General features: G+C 35.6%; 2 protein-coding genes across 7 annotated transcripts in view; one reads left to right on the top strand and one right to left on the bottom strand.

The window, feature by feature from the left end:
- LOC138327148 (cytokine-like nuclear factor N-PAC) overlaps nucleotides 1–22,608 on the top strand; it is a 54,427-nt gene that overhangs the window by 13,425 nt on the left and 18,394 nt on the right. The window lies entirely within an intron of this gene.
- LOC138328184 (leucine-rich repeat and immunoglobulin-like domain-containing nogo receptor-interacting protein 1) lies at nucleotides 466–18,701 on the bottom strand. Of its 6 annotated transcripts, none has more exons than XM_069274859.1 (2): nucleotides 18,618–18,701; nucleotides 466–5,548 (listed from the first exon to the last, which is right to left on the bottom strand). In XM_069274859.1, exon 2 carries the CDS (start codon nucleotides 5,468–5,470, stop codon nucleotides 2,741–2,743), a length of 2,730 nt encoding a protein of 909 aa, XP_069130960.1. In that variant the 5' UTR covers nucleotides 5,471–5,548; nucleotides 18,618–18,701; the 3' UTR covers nucleotides 466–2,740. The 6 variants fall into 6 exon arrangements, with proteins under 6 accessions (XP_069130960.1, XP_069130962.1, XP_069130961.1 ...); XM_069274861.1 differs by lacking the exon at nucleotides 18,618–18,701 and adding an exon at nucleotides 17,605–17,709; XM_069274860.1 differs by lacking the exon at nucleotides 18,618–18,701 and adding an exon at nucleotides 13,482–13,638.

The following is a 22,608-nucleotide window of genomic DNA, read 5'->3' on the forward strand; positions in this document are numbered from 1 at the left end:
ATGAAACTCATTAATTTCTTTCACCAAAGATTTTAGGTTTTGAATTTCTACATTTTTATTACACAACTACTGCATGATTTATGATAGACTAAAACTTCTTTTAAGTGTTGATCTTGAAATGCCGATTTACTAAATACGACAATGAAATAATTAGTTTTATGGCACTTTAACATCATGAATAATTATTTAAACATGATAAGAACAGAAGAATCAAAATCTCTGAAATGGCAACAAACCTTCCTTATGTTTTGAAGAAGGGTGATGTCCCCAAAAACAATAATAAGATGGTGTTTTTTTCAATGTACAGGATTTTTATACTTGTTGAGACACACAATGGGTTTTTATTTGTGAATGTAGCAGTATTGTTTTAGAATATTGAACTTTTTTGACTACATTGGTATCCATAGTGAAATGATAAATATTTGAAACCTAATTTAAACTTAAATAACCAACAAGAGACAAATGTATACATCAATAGTTTAATAATAAGTTAAGCACTTGACATGATGTAATAACATTGATATAAACGAGACATTGGCACGAAGAGAAATCGTAAACAGTGTTGTATAGGGTTGGATACCTGTTTACCGACATAGTAGTATTATTGTTGTACATACCAATTTTAAAAAGTATTAATACTACCAAATAAAAGTATTTGAAAAAAAGATGAGCAAGATTTTTTAAGGAAATCCAAGTCTAAAAAAGACTGAATGAATGAGATCGGCACTGTGTGTAGGAACGTGATCTTCAAAAGTCTTGCAATTATATTTAATAATGAAAAATGCATTTAATTACCATGTTAAAGCAAATGAAATCTATATGTAGTAAGTTAAACAATCAGAACATTTTCTTCAAAAGAATTAAGTATCAGTATCATTAAAATACTGGTATGGTTTCATTGATACTGGTATGGTATCGCACTGTTTCATTCTTAAAGGTATCCAACCCTAGTGTTTTTTGGAAAATGTTTCAGTCATACTCCAGCAGGAAAAGTTCAACTGGTCTGGTTCATCTTCAGGACAATTGAAAATCTTTAATATGAAAATACAGATCAGGCTAGTGCAATTTCTCTGATTAATTGTAGTATTAATTAGACATCTTCACATTAAATGTATGACTGAACACTTACACTGGTCGTCAGGTGAAAGACAGTTACCTGTGAATAGTTAACAACCCATCAAAAATTGATATTGAAATTTTGACAAATAATCATAATGACTATCATTAAGTTTGAAAGTCCATCATATTTAGGTTCAGCTTGTGTTGTATAATTTGAAATATATAAACTTTGCTGGTCTCCCAAAAAGATTGAGCAAGAATACTATTTCTGATAAATGGAGAATAACTTGGATGATGTGTGCTGACAATTGATACCCTTTTGAAATATCAATTTAAAAGTTTATAAAAGTTTGAAGACTAGACACATAACTAATCATCATGTATTACTCTTCATAGTGACATTAGAAATATGTAAAAACCACATGACTAGTGAAAAAGTAGGCAAACAGTCTGGTCGCTATAGCAACTCCATTGTTTACAAAATTGCAATTTTATATGAGAGGCAATAAGGATTACTAATAGGTAGTAAACCGTGGACACAGTGACTAGATGACTTCACACGTATTGCACTATCACACAAAACAAGTCAACAAGGCAGTAACAGACAACTATAAATAGGGTTGGCACATACACAGCATCAACTGGTATTCCGTCAGCTTGTAACATAGAATTTTCTGCCCTTGTCAATTATTTTGACATAAAAAATGGTTTCCTCTAATTTATGATTTATACTTACTGACAAGAGGAAAGAAGTCTACATTACAAAAACACTGAATAATAAACTTGTATTCTGTCATCTCATAACTTAGAGTTATCTACCCTTGTCAATAATTTCAACATAAAAAGTAGTTTCTTCTAATTTATGGTTTATACCTACTGACAAGAAAAAGAAATCTGCATTAAGAATAACCAAATAAATTTGTATTATTTATTCATCTCATAGCATAGAGTTATCTGCCCTTGGTACTTTGAGGATGATATCAGTAATTTTAACAAAGTAACTTAATTTACTTCTGTATCGTCATATTTGTTGACAAGAGAAAAGAAATCAGTGTTAAGAGATGACGGAATAGCCTGCATGATTCGATGTCTTGTTCTGATTAGTATTATATACATAAATTTCTCTTTTTTTTTCTTGATAAATGTACAAGCATTATTTATAGGATATTGTAAGAAATTTTCATTCTTTGATCTTTGAAAATCAAATTGGACCCTGATAGAAGATATTGGTTGAATGACAGATAAAGGAAAAAGCAAAATATATGTTTCACTTTCCCTCTGTATATGAAAGATTGAGTCATATTTTTTTTAGTTAAAGTTATTTAAGACTTAGAAGACATTTTTCCCTGTTGTGAAATTGGAGTTCTTCTCAAACAGCCAAATAATTAGGTTTGATTGACATTTAGTTCAAAAGATTTTACTCTGATAATTCCCGAAATCCTAACAATATCTTATACATAATTTTATTCAGTTGTCTTTCATCTCGTTTATATATACACTTGTAACAGAAGGAGTGTACAACTTCAGATATCAAGTATAAACTTGCATTTACTAATCAAAATATATATTCAATTTTACTTTTTGATATTATTGGAATTTTAAAGCTATTTACACAGCAATAATAAAAATTTAAAATATTTCTGTCATCTCGTGTACAAAGTTTCTCACATACGTAACACTCTCACACAGTAACTTCCTGCTCATCGTAATCTCCATCATAGTCTATATCCTTGCTCTCATCTATCATCTGTATACTAACATAGGTGGAGTCTCGATCTCGACACTCGTTCCCACGACTGTCGCTATCACTATCATAGTCTGATATATGTTTGTCAGGAATGTATCCTGTACTGGCTTCATCTTCTGAATCAGGCGAATAGCCTGATGTGGATTGAGTTATCCCCCCTTCTGTGTGATTCTGCGGCAGTAAGCGTTCACATGCTAAGTTATCCTGACTAGTTATAGACGAGGATTCCGATGTAGCGGTAACATATTCCTCGTCACTTACACTTATACAGTCCGGGGGAGATAATATTGTCGGGTCGAGATTCGGGTCCGACAATATCATCGACTCAGCGTGAACACACTCCGTCTCGAACACAGTGCGGCAGTTATCCATGTTCATCATCTCTAGTAATTTGATGACATGCCTTTGCTGTAGTTTATATTTGTGGTGGAAGCGTCCCAGCTGTAACGAACCGTAGTCTCGAACCTTCAACACTTGATTGCTGTACATTTCACGTAACTGTTCTAGCTGATGGGAGCTATAATCCCGCAGCTTTCCAAGCTGGTTGTTGTAATTATCACGAATCGTTTTGTAATTTCCTCGAATCGTTCCCACTTTATGGGAGGCGCCCTCGCGTAGATGTGAGGCACCTTGTCTGAGCCGCGATACCTGACTGGTATAGTTGGTACTTATCCTTTCCAAACGTTGGTGGTAGGTATCTCTTATCCTCTGCAACTGACTGTTGTAATTCTCACGAAGTTTGCTCATTTGTGAAGTCTTATATTGATCAAGGTTTTCAAGGAGTTTCAAGATAGCGTCGCGGCGACGCTGGTTGATGCAACGTCTTGCAAGTGCAGATGTAAATGCATATATCAAGTTTAACATGAAGAATGAAGCCGCACAGGCTAGTCCCACTAAACAGCTCATTATCTTAATCTCATTGAAATATTCAAAGTCCAACCTGAGAATATAATGCATTGAAAATTTGCTCCGTGAGTTTTGAACAATACAGGAGTATGGACCTGCATCAGTTCGTAATATGTAGTCAATATACAAAGAGCCATCCTGTAGGACGACAATTCTTTCTGGGTGGTCCTCAAGATCCGATCTGTAACTGCTGGAGTCGTGCCACGACGGATGCATCACCTTCTGTGCGACGTCTGATTTAGATGCATGTTCCATGTGGATAAGCGGATGTGATCTGTGGAAGTATAAACGACGGTTTAACGGAAGAATCCATGTAACCATCGGACTTGGATTGCCTTCCACATCACAGAAGAAGGTGGCAGATTTTCCGACGTTCAGGAACAGAACAGATTGCTGATGTGGATAACTTATAGATAGATTATGGCACTGTAAGTCACTAGGGGATAAACTCCATAGTGGAAATTTGTTGGACATGTCGTCCTCAAACGTACAGTCAAGTTCGTCCTTGTTCTGGAAGATAACTGGAAGATTGGTGGAGTTCGAACTTACACTGTGTATAATCCAGTCTAATTCACAGTTACACATGAGGTAGTTCCCGCGAATATCCACTGTAACGTTTTGGAACCTACTGTACACACTTTCATGAACACTCGTGATATTATTGAAGCTCAAGTCTAGCTGTTTGAGACTTTGTAATCTTTGGAATAAGTTGTAGTGGATATATTCCAGTCGAGAATTGTTGTGCATCAACAGTACTTTTAGACTTATCAAGTCGTTGAAGACGTTGCTGTATATATAATAGAGTCGAGGAAGGTAACTGATCGACAAATATTCCAATTTGTTTAATCCAGACAATGTTCCGCCGACTATTTCAGTGAAGGAGTTATGGTCGAGCGTGAGGTTGATTAGATTTGGACAGCCATAGAATGAGTTGGACTCAAGATTCCTGATGCTACAATTAGTTAGGACGAGTTGTTGTAAGTTATATAGCTTAGGGAATGTTGATTGGTTTACATAAGGAATATCGTTGCCACTGAGATCTAGAAACGTAAGAGACGTCATTCCTTCTAACACCCGACTCGGTATAATGTCTAGTTCACATCCCTGTAGATATAGTGTGTGTAACTGACTACAACCTACCAGACTAGTGTTAGTTAGAGACAGATCAGTGTTATAGCTCAAATCCAATGTTGTTAAGGAATCAAGTCCCAGGAATGTACTATTCTCAATCATATATATAGAATTATCACTCAGATTCAGATTGTGCAGTTCTGGAAGTAGGTAAAATATTTCAGGCTGTAGAATTTCCATTTGATTTTTGGCTAGGTTTAGAATCTGTAGACTCTGAATATGTTCAAAAGCTTCTGGCTGAATCAGTCTAATTTGATTTGAGTTCAATGACAATTTAGTCAACTGTGACAAATTCTGGAGAAAGTTCTCACCAATTTCTGTAATTCTGTTGTATCCAAGGTCAAGTTCTAAAAGTCCTTTTGGAAGGCGGTCAAAGCTTTCTTGGCTCAAATTAGAAATTTGGTTTCCATGGAGATCCAATATGGTGGTGTTCTGAGGAAGACCAATAGGGACGGCTGTAAGGTCAAGGTCAACACAACTGACCTTGACCTGTCCTGTGTTTTGGTTGCCATGGCACTGACACTGGTCAGGACACTGTTGTGCTGAATAAGAACAGAGCAGGAGAAGGCCCATTACCTGCCACATGAGGCGCCACATGCAGGCCTGTCTCCATCCCATGGTGACCATCACCACTTAACCTTGCCTAAATGTGTCCAGGCCATGTCATCAACACCTGTCCACCTCACATCTTCAGGGAAGACAACTCTGAAAAATACAATTCAGAAAATGATTAGTCTGTGAATAGAAAAATGCAGAGTTTACCTTGTAAATAAGCAAGCAATGCTGTCGATATCCCAAATGTATCCACTAGTCAAATATTTCCCAGACAGGCACCTGATTGGTTTAGTGCCTGTACCATAACTTGCTGCCAAGCGAAAGTGTAAGGACCGACCTATAAGCTACTAGGAGTGTTACAGACCAACTCATAATAAGTCTGCATCATTTATACAGCCACGGTTTTAACAAAAACCTCCTTGTAAAAAGTTCAAAGAGTTTCACACAATTGATTTTTGTCTTTATCTGGTTGTGTATATTCCGACTTTTTGTATTGATACAGAGATACCGACGGAAGGAATTAAGTAGGCCAAGCTCATGCGTTTTTTCTAACAAAGATTTTTTTTTAAAGTCTGGTTCTGAGACAAATAGCTAAGTAAACTATAGACTTTAAAGTCAGTGTAAGCTGTATTGGTTTTTTTATCCCTTTGATAGAGACAGTCCAATAATCAATGTGGTGCTTTTATAAAGATGGGTGAGGATGGGAAAACAAATGGAGACTACTATTCTACTAGTCTACTATGGTAGGCAACAAATAACTGGTTCAAATAATTTGGACAAATTACGCAGTAACTATAAATTTAACCCTTTATCTCTGTGATGTTTGTGTTGTTGTTGTACTTAAAACAAATATCAGTAAATAATGCATGCACACAGATATCTGTATGCCTGTACAATGACTGATTTGGTCAAATTGACCCAATATTCTTGCTGTTGTATCTGTTATAAGCTGACAAGAACCTACCATGCTGTAGCTGTTATTAGTCTTATAAGTACTCAGTAATCAGTATTTATAATGCATGCGCACAGATATCTAAATGCCTGTACAATGACCGAATTCGCCAAATTGACCCAATAATCTTGCTATTGTATTGTTTATAAGTATCTGAATGCCTGTACAATGACCGAATTCGCCAAATTGACACAATATTCTTGCTGTTGTATTGTTTATAAGTTTAAAAAGGACCTACCTAGCTAGCTGTAGCCAGTATTAGTCCCTACCTATTGAGAGTTTTCCAGGAATCCAGCACTGGTTAGAGTATGTAAGTGTAAGTCCACACCTGTTGTGGATGTCGTCTGCTGATGGTGTGGATGGCCTTGTTTGTTATGGAATCTACATTGATAAGTGATAAGTGGTAACTGTCACAACAACCCACAGCTGTTACAGTTCACATTCATGATAAAACTGTGACATCCTAATTCATTGATAATGTCTGAACTTTTATCAACACTTATATTGACAACATTTATTAATACAAGCTGTGATCATCATTTGATATTTAGAAAAAAAGACAATAAAGAGATGTCCATTAATTGATACCAGATTTTAAAATAGATAAATGTTTTGGAGAAATTATTAAGAATTGTTTGATTACAAAATTTTACCAGAAGACTACTGAATCAAAGATAGTGCAAACCAATTTATTTTCGCATATTACAATATTTTGCATTTACGTTATTTTCAACATATTCGTAAATTTGATAATTTTATATGAAGGGGTTTTATCAACTACTGTGCATCCATATTATACTTTTTATACAGTTATTTGTAGCACATTTCAAATCAACTCAAACTCTGGAGAAATAATGCAAATGTTTTTATGGTGCGTGAAAAAAGTGGTTTTTACCAGGGTACTAGGGATTCATGATTCAGGAGGGTTGATTTGCTTTGTTTTTAATCCCTATTTCTTTATAGAGTACAGTTTGTGTTTCATTATTCCCTCTTGCTATATAAAGTCCAATGGAGCAGAAGAACCACTCTAAAGGCAAAGTCCATCTTGTACAACCTTTGGGATGATTGACATTTGATACACATAATGATCGTGGTGGAAAATGAGATACACATGTAACCTTTATATAACATAATCAATAGAGATGATGTTGATGTGCTTGGCTGTGCATACCCTGTAAAGATCTAAATTAAAGATACACCAAACTACAAAACCGTTACCAGGTCGACTGGATGTTCAGTAACACATTTTATGGTTGCCATGGTAATGTTTTTAATGGCTGTTATGTTCATGTTTAAAGCATGATTGTGTATTTCTTCTTTAAGTTATTAATATTAATCAAAAACAGGTTCTACATGTTTTCAGCTATTAGCGAAAATGGAGAGAATCCATAATATTTGTTAGACATTATTTGTTATCTAACACACTATAGCCTGATGTATAGTTCCCCGCTCCACAGGAGGTACTAATTGTATGTACACAGCAGTGGGTTTGTTACAGTTACTATAGTCATGTAACTCTGGGTCTCAGCACATGTGCAGTTAGGAATGCTATCTTACTTACTTCAGATCCGACAAAAAAAATAATGCTTCGAAATGTCAAGACATGTTTGAAAGCTAGATAAGAAATATTATATAAAAGATATGACATATTCATTTATTAAGACATCTATAAATCTTTTGCAATGCATTAATGTTGCGTTCAAGCTTTGATAATATTTTTGTGTCAGCATTCTTGTGCATGTTATCATGTTCTCCAGGGCTATTTAAAGGAGGACCGCTTGATATATAGGCTTCCAAGTCATCTGACTTGGCAATTATTATTTCATAAATTATTCAGAAGGTTATTCATGGTTATATAACATTTGAGTGATTGACTTATAGCTGTAGACACAGATACTGTATTTATTGTGTGTATGTTGATAAGACAAGTCATGTAACATACTTATTGTGGCACTATCAAATTTTAACGCTATCTTGGACAGGTTAGGACAATGATGAATTCATACAATCACCATCATGGCTACGTCATCGCAATCATATCTTAACGCAGCATTTCTAGTGTGAAACATACAAAAAAAAAGATGGCTATTAAAAAATAGACAAAATAAAACAGAAAATTTTAGAAATTGCATAGAAAAGTTGTTTGCCATATATCAATGGTAATTTGTAAAATATGATAATCTTTTTCAGTATTTCTTTCAAAGATTTATTGTGACCCTTTTTTGAATATTGTCTTTTCATGACATCAAAAATTTTTGCTGCCCCTAAATTACTGAAGACTACTGAATCAAAGATAGTGCAAACCAATTTATTTTCGCATATTACAATATTTTGCATTTACGTTATTTTCAACATATTCGTAAATTTGATAATTTTATATGAAGGGGTTTTATCAACTACTGTGCATCCATATTATACGTTTTATACAGTTATTTGTAGCACATTTCAAATCAACTCAAACTCTGGAGAAATAATGCAAATGTTTTTATGGTGCGTGAAAAAAGTGGTTTTTACCAGGGTACTAGGGATTTATGATTCAGGAGGGTTGATTTGCCTTGTTTTTAATCCCTATTTCTTTATAGAGTACAGTTTGTGTTTCATTATTCCCTCTTGCTATATAAAGTCCAATGGAGCAGAAGAACCACTCTAAAGGCAAAGTCCATCTTATACAACCTTTGGGATGATTGACATTTGATACACATAATGATCGTGGTGGAAAATGAGATACACATGTAACCTTTATATAACATAATCAATAGAGATGATGTTGATGTGCTTGGCTGTGCATACCCTGTAAAGATCTAAATTAAAGATACACCAAACTACAAAACCGTTACCAGGTCGACTGGATGTTCAGTAACACATTTTATGGTTGCCATGGTAATGTTTTTAATGGCTGTTATGTTCATGTTTAAAGCATGATTGTGTATTTCTTCTGTAAGTTATTAATATTAATCAAAAACAGGTTCTACATGTTTTCAGCTATTAGCGAAAATGGAGAGAATCCATAATATTTGTTAGACATTATTTGTTATCTAACACACTATAGCCTGATGTATAGTTCCCCGCTCCACAGGAGGTACTAATTGTATGTACACAGCAGTGGGTTTGTTACAGTTACTATAGTCATGTAACTCTGGGTCTCAGCACATGTGCAGTTAGGAATGCTATCTTACTTACTTCAGATCCGACAAAAAAAATAATGCTTCGAAATGTCAAGACATGTTTGAAAGCTAGATAAGAAATATTATATAAAAGATATGACATATTCATTTATTAAGACATCTATAAATCTTTTGCAATGCATTAATGTTGCGTTCAAGCTTTGATAATATTTTTGTGTCGGCATTCTTGTGCATGTTATCATGTTCTCCAAGGATATTTAAAGGAGACCGCTTCATACATAGGCTTCCAAGTCATCTGGCTTGGCAATTATTATTTCATAAATTATTCAGATAGTTATTCATGGTTATATAACATTTGAGTGATTGACTTATAGCTGTAGACACAGATACTGTATTTATTGTGTGTATGTTGATAAGACAAGTAATTTAACATACTTATTGTGGCACTATCAAATTTTAACGTTATCTTGGACAGGTTAGGACAATGATGAATTCATACAATCACCATCATGGCTACGTCATCGCAATCATATCTTAACGCAGCATTTCTAGTGTGAAACATACAAAAAAAAAGATGGCTATTAAAAAATAGACAAAATAAACAGAAAATTATAGAAATTACACAGAAAAGTTGTTTGCCATATATCAATGGTAATTTGTATGATAATTTTCAGTATTTCTTTCAAAGATTTATTGTACCCTTTTTTGAATATTGTCTTTTCATGCACATCAACGTAAATTGAAGACATGCTGCCCCAAGGGTAAATCTAAATTACATAACTGATTATATGGGGTTATGACCTTCAACTTTTCGTGGTCTAAAACTAGATTAGTTGTTTTCTAAATGAATATCACTTAGAGTGTGAAATTAGAAAGAAACTTTGATGTGTGAAATTAAAACTGATACATGTGTAAAAAGTTTCCTGGTGCATAAATTATAAACTTGAATTGATACAAAGGGGGCCATTTTTAATTTTGCATAAGTTAGTCTTGTTTAATAAAACCTTGTATAAAGCGATGACTTGACTCAATTAAAACAAAGGAAATGGAATTAATTTGAAGCTTGATTACATTATATACCTGAATAAGGTTTACAGGTAAGAGAAAGCCGTTGTCCAGCTGATAAACCTGGTCGGCCACATCTTGTTTGTGTACCTATAGCATACCTGGTATGTTACGACCACCACACTGGACAGTAGCTGACCACTAGATAATGACCACATATTCATTATTAATGACCCACAATAGACACTAGTATGTAGACAAACCCTATATATAGTTTGGATGCCAGGGGTAAAGTTTTTATCGACTTTCACCACAAGTCTACCACTGCACCAGATACAGCCCATTTCTATAACGCTATTGATCTATGGGCCTCTTATGATAAATGTCTGTTGCACTAATGTTTTATATAAATACTGGCCTATTTAGGTTTTCTACCCTAAATCAACATACTCTATCCAAACATTACACAGATAATATTCAATAATGGAGAGCCTATGTTTTGTTTGAAGCTGCTTCATCTGTATACTGTTACTCAGATATAATAAAAGTAGCTTTTATTTCTTTGTATGATGAAAATAGATGGATATGGTTTAGAGAGTATGGCTGGTTGAATTGAAAAAAATTGGATGGTATGTCTCATCTCTAGTATGAATTATTTGAAGTAATGCTGTGTAGGGTTTCAATCATGTTGATTTATGGAATTTTGGTTGACAAAAGAATATGGCATAAGTATATCAATGTAATGTATGCCATTTCCATGTACTTTAAAACTAAATAGAAATTTAAATTGAATAATCCAGAGTTTCTGGTCTGTAAACAGATTAGTATGTCTTTTAAAATTCCCCTGGTCATTTGATTCAGGTGATTTACTCACCGTTTTAGTGGGATTTTGTATTTGTAAATTTGAGAAACAGACGGTCTGTGCTGTTGTGCTTGATTAAGATACAGAAGTTTTCAGTGATGTAGCCACCAGCTCCTACAGGTAGATAATGATCCTTGATGTGCATAGGACAAAAAATAACAAAGAATGTAACTAAAAATAGATGTTACAGTGGAATGGGAAAAGAGCATGAGGGGAACAGGTGAACAAAGTAATATCCAGGCCTCTTGCATTTTGTGCGTGTTGCTGTGATGACTCCTCAAGCTATGTGTAATGCTGTAGGCTGTGATAATTACATTTGCAAATTGGTTTTCTTGGTACAGCATCTGTGTAAACTTTGTAGAACACCAACACACAATCTATTGGGGGGCTGTAATGTAATAACATTAGCTCTGAGGCCACACAACTGGTCAAGGTCTTAAGGTTCTGATCTCTAATTCATCTGACTTCAATCAAGTATGTTGTATTATCAGTTTTTAGTCCCACATCTAACACCATTTCTGGTCTCTTGTATTGTCGACTCTCTAGTTCTTGTAACTGATCCCACTCAGGGTGCCCTTTGACTAATTTCTTATTCCCTATCTTACCCTAGTCTAAAGCCTGGTCCTAGTTTTGGTCCCTTTTTATCCCATATATAATACAATCTTTGTTTAATCTTGTCAGCTCTCCTGCCCAAGGCCAGTGTCAACCCCCTGTATAATCCAGCCCTTGGGTCCCCTATTTAATCCTGCCCCTATTTAATACATTGCCTGTGGCCAATCCTGGCTTCCTGTGTACCCCAATGCTAGGATCCCCTATTTAATCTAGTCCCTGGTTTATCCCCTTCCTGAGGCCAGTCCTGGCTCCCTGTGTAATCCATCCCCTATTTAATCCAGTGCCTGGTTTATCCCCTTCCTGAGGCCAGTTCTGACTCCCAGTGTAATCCATCCCCTATTTAATCCAGTGCCTGGTTTATCCCCTTCCTGAGGCCAGTTCTGACTCCCAGTGTAATCCATCCCCTATTTCATCCAGTGCCTGGTTTATCCCCTTCCTGAGGCCAGTTCTGACTCCCAGTGTAATCCTGTTTGATTCCCTGCCTGTGGCCAGTCTCTGTACCCTCCTCTGTTTGTGATGTATTGTGAGATACAAACCCCCGACTGTTACTTATAGTACATGGGTTCAGAGCACTTGAGATCTTAACACTAATCACCAGTATCCTTTGTTATGGTTGTACACAGGAAATCACTTGTTTGTAGATAAGATGTCAGGAAGGTACACGGGCAGACATTGAGGACATGTTATTTCTCTTTCACTCGAGGCAACATGTCACCTAGTTTTCTTGTAAAAGGACTGTTTACATCCTCCTGTCTCTGATATCTTGTCAAGTCTCCCGTCTCCGAGCGGTCATAAATGGAGATGACGTAGACGATTTCTGAGGAACACCGTGTGAGAGCTGCCCACTACAGACCAGAGTGTCCAGGTATTGATGATTCTCTTGTTAGAAGTTGGCACTTCAAACAACAGACGTATCATCCTTTCATCTGCTCAGCCAGTCGCTTTGTGTTAAATATTGAACACAGATTCATATTGGGTTTTCAACAAAGGATTGTCGATTTATGACAAAGATAATCTACAATATAAATCCATTACACATAAATCAGAACTCTCCTCTTCACTTGATTCTGGCAAACATTTTAATGGGATCCTACAATAGACCTATTATTTCTACCTTTCCCCTTGACCCCTTTTTAGTATTTCTTTTTGTTACAAGTCTCTATCAGTTCAGTTATTTAACCTTACTTCTTCTCTCACAATCATCACATCACTATTTCCCCAAACTTTCCTAACAGTTCAGTCAGTAGTGACAGTATCATAAATCAGATAATCCTGCTGTCTATGTTTACAAAGGTATACTTACCATTTGTTTACTTGGATTGATATATATATATATTCCCAGTACTATATTATCTCATAGTCCTAATAAACATCAGCTGTACATTCTAACACTACAGTCATCAGTAGCCCTACAGCACTAACCTTATAATTACCTGTAATGTGTACCATTCTGTCTGGGGCATATCCAACAGTACATGTTAAAGTTTACCTCCTAATAATACACATCAGCCATCAGTAGTCCCTTACCTGTAAAGGGTACCATCCTCTCTGGAACTCTCATCACTACTGTATGTGTCTACATGTGATCAAGTTTACTTCCAAACACACAGCTACCTCAGTCATGTGATGATGGAAGGGGTCAATAGGTCAAGGTCGTGGAGTTCACAATTCGACACTGTAGCTCTGTAGATAGACTATGCTGTGATTGTGGACACAGATGTTGAATTATGTATAGAATTTCTGTGTATGTGATGTAAATGCTGTCTGATAAAATGTACATGTCTGTACCTCAGGGGTGCAGTATAAATAATTCCATATGTTTGAATTCACTTGTGTATTTTAACACGTGCAGAGAACACACTACACTTTTTCTTTCCTCACACTAGATATTTTGTGATTTTTTCAACTAATTAGTTAAAAGTTGTGACAGTGATACCCTGTGTTTTAGGTGAAGAAAGTTACATCTTTGTAGATAAGGAAACTCCATTAATAGGTACTATATTTCTCCCCTCAAAACAGACGCAGACAGTTTCACATGCTTAGGGCATTCTGTGTTGAATTTACTGAAAAATGGGTCAGTATAATTTAACCCAAAAAAAGGTGATCATATTTCATTTTGGGTTTTCTACCATTTGTCTGGCTAGCTTCATTTCCATGCAATGGCTGTGACATTTGTAAACTTTCTAAAACATGTAAATGAATAACTTGGCCAAATTCATACAATGATGGCTCTTAATGCATACTTTAATTTGTAGAGTTAACACACCTTGACAATCAATTTAGAATTAAAAAAAAATATTACTGTTGCTGTATTAAAATTGTAAATTATTTCAACTGATTTTTGTTCAAACTTGGTAACAATGTAAAAAGACACAATCAAACTAATGCATATTACATGAAACTTGAAAGATTGAGTTTTGATTGTGCCTACACCTATACAATTTCGCCTATCTACTGTTGTCTGTAAGAGAGTGTCTGCTAAGACCTATATATATCTGTAGATGTATATTTGGATCAGTTGTCAGGTCCTCCCACATTTATCATCACGATGCCTTGTATCCCAGTCATACAATATAGAAAGGTGTTCCAGATATATCATGACCTCAATGGGAGAGGTCTGAACCCCTTTGTCTGACTACGGGATCAGTGATTTGGTTTGTTTATTTTTACGTCCTCTTAACAGCTAGGGTCATGTAAGGACGTGCCAGGTTTGTTGGTGGAGTAAAGCCGGAGTACCCGGAGAAAAACCACCGGCCAGCGGTCAGTACCTGGCAACTGCCCCACATGGGATTCAAACCCGCATCCCAGAGGTGGAGGGCTTGTGGTAATATGTCGGAACATCTAAACCACTCGGCCACCGCGGCCACTAGGGATCAGTGAATATTGTAATATTTTTGGATTACTTTGATTAGGACTGGATCCTTTTTGGTGAACATTGGTTTTCTATCTTATTCTGGACTGGTTGAGACTCATGGAGTTGGCGGATATTGCAATTAGGCCACATAGGGTAAAGGGCAATTTGTGTGCTAAAAAGGGATATGGCAATTTGGTCATTTTAGACAGGACTCCACTTAGGCTATATGGTACATTTATAGTGTAGAATGGTGTATTTGACTTCATTTGGACTACAGGGCATATTTGGAAATTTAGCCATTTGAGGTAATAATCCACTTTGGCTACAGGGGATATGACATTTTAGCCATTTTGGTAAGGACTTCACTCGGGCTAAAGAGGGATATGACAATACATTTATATTGTGAATGGATGGGTGTTCAACATGAGAATTTGTAAATATGAGGATTTATTTTGTACAGTTGTGAACAGTGATCATTGATATAGTGATGTATTTATTACTGATGGATTGGCTTCAGGAAATCATTATTCATGGTATACAGAGGGAGATAAAATGAATGGCAGATCACTTATTATTAATTTATGCCTTCCAGTCAAATACAGATTGTGTGACATTTTGTCACATGTATATTTTAATAAATCAGACGACTTGTTATTAGTAAAACAATAGAGAGATGATGAACACCAGTGTCATAGAGGTTAGTTTTGATTTACATTATGTTCACTGTAAACAAACGCTAGCTGGATCATGATCAGTCCGTATCACTACTTACAGAGCTGGGCATCTCTCTAATGACATCAGTCATTAACTCGTTCAAATCTCAAAATCAATTTCTCCCTTATAGATTCATCCTCTCATAGGATTTGGCCAGCAATCAAGATTAATTTCCTATCTCATCGCTCATAATAAAATCAGCTAATGATGTCACATTGAATTCAAGACACGACGTCATGCTTTGTGTTAAGTATGTCGTGGCTAATAACGCAGGTGTCGTGCACTAGGAGATTAGTTTGGACTCTTAGGGATGAAGCAGCATTCACATTCAAGCTAGTTGTCGTTGCTCTGGATTTGATTATACAAAGTTGAGACCAAACTCTTTACAACTAATAATGATAGACTACTGTTTTTGCTAGCATACCTGTTAAGTATATAACCTGCCTTTTTACCTAGCTGGCAGGCTATTGTCTACTGTGAGACAGAGTGGTGATATATGTAAGGTAGACTCATTAATCTCTGTAAATAGGACTGACAACATTTATGTCCGACAGAATTTTTTCCTAATTACCCAAATGACATAGCACATTAATTATTAGGCCCCAAATGGTTTGTTTCCTGCTTCTTACTGACCCAAATATTTGTATGTTTAGACATTTAAGACATATTTAATCTGAAGTCAAAGACAGCATTCTGTGTGAATTAATCAACTGTAAGTGCTCACATTTAGAATATTGTTTCGACAGTTTTCACCCATAACTGTTAAGGTTCACCAATGTGCTTGAAAAAGTTCTTTTAAATGTTCGAGAGGGTTTTCTAAGAAAATGTTTAAGAAAGGTATTGACCAATTAGGTAGAAATTGGTTAATATGATTTTTACCATTTTGTGAGAAATTGGTTTATCTAAATCATTAAGCCATGTTTACCAAGTGTATTATCACATGCTTTCTATCTCTGGGTTTCAAGTTTGAATCCCACATGTTTCTAGATACTGACCATAGGTTAGTGGATTTTCTCTGGGTACTCTGTCTTTCCTGGTATGTCCTTAAATGACACTGACAGTTTATGGGACATGAAACAAAAACTCATGCTGAAAATTCCTTGGTTTTTTTTTTAGGAAAGTCTTCAACCATGTATGATTTATAGACAGTTATTTACTTATAGATATATATCACTTCTAAAGACAGACTTTCCTCATATATTTTGGTCAGTGGTCAGTTTGATGTGGTCAGTTGATTTATGAGACGGTGACCGCTTGACCAATATACGTTTGACCAATGTACTTTATAAAGTATTTAGGCTTTGTTGGATGATAATGGGATGATAATTTTTAAAAAAGGATACAAAGTTCCTTAATAAGATGATTTCAGATTTGGATAAAAATCCCATTAATATCTGAAAATTCTACTAATTATCTTCCTAATATTCAATGGGGAAAACCCCTAGAGTATGAGCTATAGCTGTTTCTCTATTTAGTATCTTTCGTCAAAAGAGGTAATTTACTCTATAAAACACTTTAAAAAGGCCGCATGGTAATTTTGCTACCAATTTACTCATACATTCACATCCAATACCGACCTGCCAATGTCAAAACGAAATTGTATTAAATATTGATGAATGAATGAATACAGAAACAATGCACTGGATATTTTTGAATGGATGATCATGAAAATATTTATTGTGAAGATTTATCGACAATTGGACACAGTTTACGAGAGGAAATGAATTTCTTCCTTAATTCCTATGTGATTTACACACCATACACATATTGGGCTTCATATAGATATTAAACCAAATGAAATACTACAAATAAACAGCATCTGGCAAACTGTGTTATATTCCTTCTGTACAAATCTGTTAACCAAATAGTATAATGTTTACTGTAGCTTTAGGCAGACTACTATATATATCACTCCTAGTCAACAGTTCGGCAAAATAACGAGAAGGCGGGATGCTGTTTTTACTGTAGAACAAAGACATTTGTCTAACTAGTAGACTGTACGGCCCCTGTTGTGCATACACAACCCTTACAATTGAAACTGTCCCCTAAAATACAACATCAATAAAGGGCTGTTGTACTTACCATGTTTAATGAACAGGGAGTTTCTTCACATCCCAGTCTTCTTCCTCTCAGTCAGGCTGTATTGATCAGCCTCCATGATTGTGACCTTGAGCTGGTCCATTCTGGTGAAAGACAGACTTTCCTCATATATTATGGTCAGTGGTCAGTTTGATGTGGTCAGTTGATTTATGAGACGGTGACCGCTTGACCAATATACGTTTGACCAATGTACTTTATAAAGTATTTAAGGCTTTGTTGGATGATAATGGGATGATAATTTTTAAAAAAGGATACAAAGTTCCTTAATAAGATGATTTCAGATTTGGATAAAAATCCCATTAATATCTGAAAATTCTACTAATCATCTTCCTAATATTCATTGGGGAAAACCCCTAGAGTATGAGCTATAGCTGTTTCTCTATTTAGTATCTTTCGTCAAAAGAGGTAATTTACTCTATAAAACACTTTAAAAAGGCCACATGGTAATTTTGCAACCAATTTACTCATACATTCACATCCAATACAGACCTGCCAATGTCAAAACGAAATTGTATTAAATATTGATGAATGAATGAATACAGAAACAATGCACTGGATATTTTTGAATGGATGATCATGAAAATATTTATTGTGAAGATTTATCGACAATTGGACACAGTTTACGAGAGGAAATGAATTTCTTCCTTAATTCCTATGTGATTTACACACCATACACATATTGGGCTTCATATAGATATTAAACCAAATGAAATACTACAAATAAACAGCATCTGGCAAACTGTGTTATATTCCTTCTGTACAAATCTGTTAACCAAATAGTATAATGTTTACTGTAGCTTTAGGCAGACTACTATATATATCACTCCTAGTCAACAGTTCCGCAAAATAACGAGAAGGCGGGATGCTGGTTTTTACTGTAGAACAAAGACATTTGTCTAACTAGTAGACTGTACGGCCCCTGTTGTGCATACACAACCCTTACAATTGAAACTGTCCCCTAAAATACAACATCAATAAAGGGCTGTTGTACTTACCATGTTTAATGAACAGGGAGTTTCTTCACATCCCAGTCTTCTCCCTCTCAGTCAGGCTGTATTGATCAGCCTCCATGATTGTGACCTTGAGCTGGTCCATTCTGGTGACCTATAGGATTGGCAGGCTGCTGGGCTGTACCATTGTGTGTAGGGGTGTTTGCCAGTGTTGGCTGCTGTGGCTGTGTGTGGGTGTTATTGATTTTCTGAGAGTTTCAACCTGTATGTAAATTAGCTGTAAATTGTACCTGTTGATCTGTTCACTTAACTGTGCATGTACATAAAAAATAACTATATTGGGAATGAATTAGAAGCCTCTGAACTCTGACTCTTGTCTCAAATGATTTATTAGAACTCAACAGCACCATCAAAATTAGAGTAAGCTAACAATATACAAGAAAAAAAAAAGAGCTCATTTAAAGATGCTCCACTGCTGACGAATGGTATTTTTTCTCTATGAAAACAGGAGCAGACAATTCATTTTTTTCTCCAGTTCCAAAAGTTACTTACTTTTCAATATTACCACCATTGAAAAGTTTGTGCTTCTAATGTAACGTTACTTCAAGATACAAATATTAAAAATAATTAATTGCATCCCAAAAAAATTTCCCTGGAACTATGTCCTATATGATTCAAGTACTGATTGTGGATGCACCTAAAACAAAATAAGTTATTTTATATTATTTTTTTTTGTGTTAATCAGACATCTACACACACGATTTAACATCAATTATTGTTAAAATAATGAGTATCCTTTAGGCTCTGTCAGCGGTGGAGCATCTTTATAAAAACTAATTGGTCTATATGAAAACTTTCGTGAACATATTTTATAAATGGTGACCTAGCTATCATGAGATTTTGTTTGTTCATACTTGACCAAAAAGTACAAGTTAATGAAATACTCTATAGGCCGTGTTTGCCCTATATTTGTATGTAAATGACACTGTAATATGCAAATGAGTCTGTTTGATATGTAAATGAAACAATCTGTATGTAAATAGAGCTGCTTGATTGCATGAATGTGTTGGAAAGTGTAAAAGTGGTATTTTGATAATGTTTTACAAGATAAAAAGTATTGTATGAGTGAATGTCAGAATCTCAGTTACACAATAGTGGTAATCAGATATGTTTACTAGTTATAAAGGGAAATAATTTGTAACAATTTATCTTCTGTAGGGACATTGTGCTTAAAACTACTTCTGAATTGGAAATATATATATATGATATTGATAACCACTAGAACTTCTGCAACGTAAGATTATTTCATTTTGAGTTAAATAAATAAAATGAAAGCTATGCCAACTAAGCCTCATCATCCTTAGTGAATTTAATCTCGTAGTTTCCCTAAAATCTGTATCGCTTTGTCAAAAATAAAGAAGAAGTCTATGTATGGTATATATCTCCTTGCCTAAATCCATTTGTATACTTTTAAAACATTATGCATCCTCCTTGTTAATCAGGTATTGAGAATTAATAGCCATTGGCCAGTTTCAACAACAATATCGCCTTAAAAAATCCTAAACTCAAATTTTAAATTAAAAAAAAATTCATCAACTTCTTTTGTTGAGATTTTGTCCTTAACCTCTAATGTTTTTTCTATGGAGAATTTGAGGAGTTCCTTGGTTACCTCCTAATTAAACATGGGTTTATGTAATGAAATAACCTGTGGGAATTGTTTGTTTGGTACCAAATACACAGACCTATATTATATAAATCAGTCACCTTTTACATATGAATCATTATCTTTTTATAGTCCCATGTAGCCAGGTTGATAATTTGTGGCTTTGATATTAATTGTCGTTAAAAGCTAAAGAATAACAGGTGTGTAATATCACTTATCACTATTATAAGTAGGGTTTGTGATAGGTGCTCCCTAGGTGTGTAATGTCACTTATTACTATTATAAGTAGGGTTTGTGATAGGTGCTCCCTAGTGCTCCCTAGGTGTGTAATGTCACTTATCACTATTATAAGTAGGGTTTGTGATAGGTGCTCCCTAGGTGTGTAATGTCACTTATCACTATTATAAGTAGGGTTTGTGATAGTTGCTCCCTAGGTGTGTAATGTCACTTATCACTATTATAAGTAGGGTTTGTGATAGGTGCTCCCTAGTGCTCCCTAGGTGTGTAATGTACACTTATCACTATTATAAGTAGGGTTTGTGATAGGTGCTCCCTAGGTGTGTAATGTCACTTATCACTATTATAAGTAGGGTTTGTGATAGGTGCTCCCTAGGTGTGTAATGTCACTTATCACTATTATAAGTAGGTTTGTGATAGGTGCTCCCTAGGTGTGTAATGTCACTTATCACTATTATAAGTAGGGTTTGTGATAGGTGCTCCCTAGGTGTGTAATGTCACTTATCACTATTATAAGTAGGGTTTGTGATAGGTGCTCCCTAGGTGTGTAATGTCACTTATCACTATTATAAGTAGGGTTTGTGATAGGTGCTCCCTAGTGCTCCCTAGGTGTGTAATGTCACTTATCACTATTATAAGTAGGGTTTGTGATAGGTGCTCCCTAGTGCTCCCTAGGTGTGTAATGTCACTTATCACTATTATAAGTAGGGTTTGTGATAGGTGCTCCCTAGGTGTGTAATGTCACTTATCACTATTATAAGTAGGGTTTGTGATAGGTGCTCCCTAGTGCTCCCTAGGTGTGTAATGTCACTTATCACTATTATAAGTAGGGTTTGTGATAGGTGCTCCCTAGTGCTCCCTAGGTGTGTAATGTCACTTATCACTATTATAAGTAGGGTTTGTGATAGGTGCTCCCTAGGTGTGTAATGTCACTTATCACTATTATAAGTAGGGTTTGTGATAGGTGTTCCCTAGTGCTCCCTAGGTGTGTAATGTCACTTATCACTATTATAAGTAGGGTTTGTGATAGGTGCTCCCTAGTGCTCCCTAGGTGTGTAATGTCACTTATCACTATTATAAGTAGGGTTTGTGATAGGTGCTCCCTAGTGCTCCCTAGGTGTGTAATGTCACTTATCACTATTATAAGTAGGGTTTGTGATAGGTGCTCCCTAGGTGTGTAATGTCACTTATCACTATTATAAGTAGGGTTTGTGATAGGTGCTCCCTAGGTGTGTAATGTCACTTATCACTATTATAAGTAGGGTTTGTGATAGGTGCTCCCTAGTGCTCCCTAGGTGTGTAATGTCACTTATCACTATTATAAGTAGGGTTTGTGATAGGTGCTGCCCTAGTGCTCCCTAGGGTGTAATGTCACTTATCACTATTATAAGTAGGGTTTGTGATAGTGATGCCTAGGTGTGTCATGTCACTTATCACTATTATAAGTAGGGTTTGTGATAGGTGCTCCCTAGGTGTGTAATGTCACTTATCACTATTATAAGTAGGGTTTGTGATAGGTGTGCTCCCTAGTGCTCCCTAGGTGTGTAATGTCACTTATCACTATTATAAGTAGGGTTTGTGATAGGTGCTCCCTAGGTGTGTAATGTCACTTATCACTATTATAAGTAGGGTTTGTGATAGGTGCTCCCTAGTGCTCCCTAGGTGTGTAATGTCACTTATCACTATTATAAGTAGGGTTTGTGATAGGTGCTCCCTAGTGCTCCCTAGGTGTGTAATGTCACTTATCACTATTATAAGTAGGGTTTGTGATAGGTGCTCCCTAGTGCTCCCTAGGTGTGTAATGTCACTTATCACTATTATAAGTAGGGTTTGTGATAGGTGCTCCCTAGTGCTCCCTAGGTGTGTAATGTCACTTATCACTATTATAAGTAGGGTTTGTGATAGGTGCTCCCTAGTGCTCCCTAGGTGTGTAATGTCACTTATCACTATTATAAGTAGGGTTTGTGATAGGTGCTCCCTAGTGCTCCCTAGGTGTGTAATGTCACTTATCACTATTATAAGTAGGGTTTGTGATAGGTGCTCCCTAGTGCTCCCTAGGTGTGTAATGTCACTTATCACTATTATAAGTAGGGTTTGTGATAGGTGCTCCCTAGGTGTGTAATGTCACTTATCACT

Source organism: Argopecten irradians, chromosome 7 (genome assembly GCF_041381155.1).
Source record: "Argopecten irradians isolate NY chromosome 7, Ai_NY, whole genome shotgun sequence".
Classification (NCBI taxonomy): domain Eukaryota; kingdom Metazoa; phylum Mollusca; class Bivalvia; order Pectinida; family Pectinidae; genus Argopecten; species Argopecten irradians.

Excerpts from the sequence above, each read along its gene's own strand:
- LOC138328184 (XM_069274859.1), bottom strand. The coding sequence starts at position 5,470 with ATGGTCACCATGGGATGGAGACAGGCCTGCATGTGGCGCCTCATGTGG.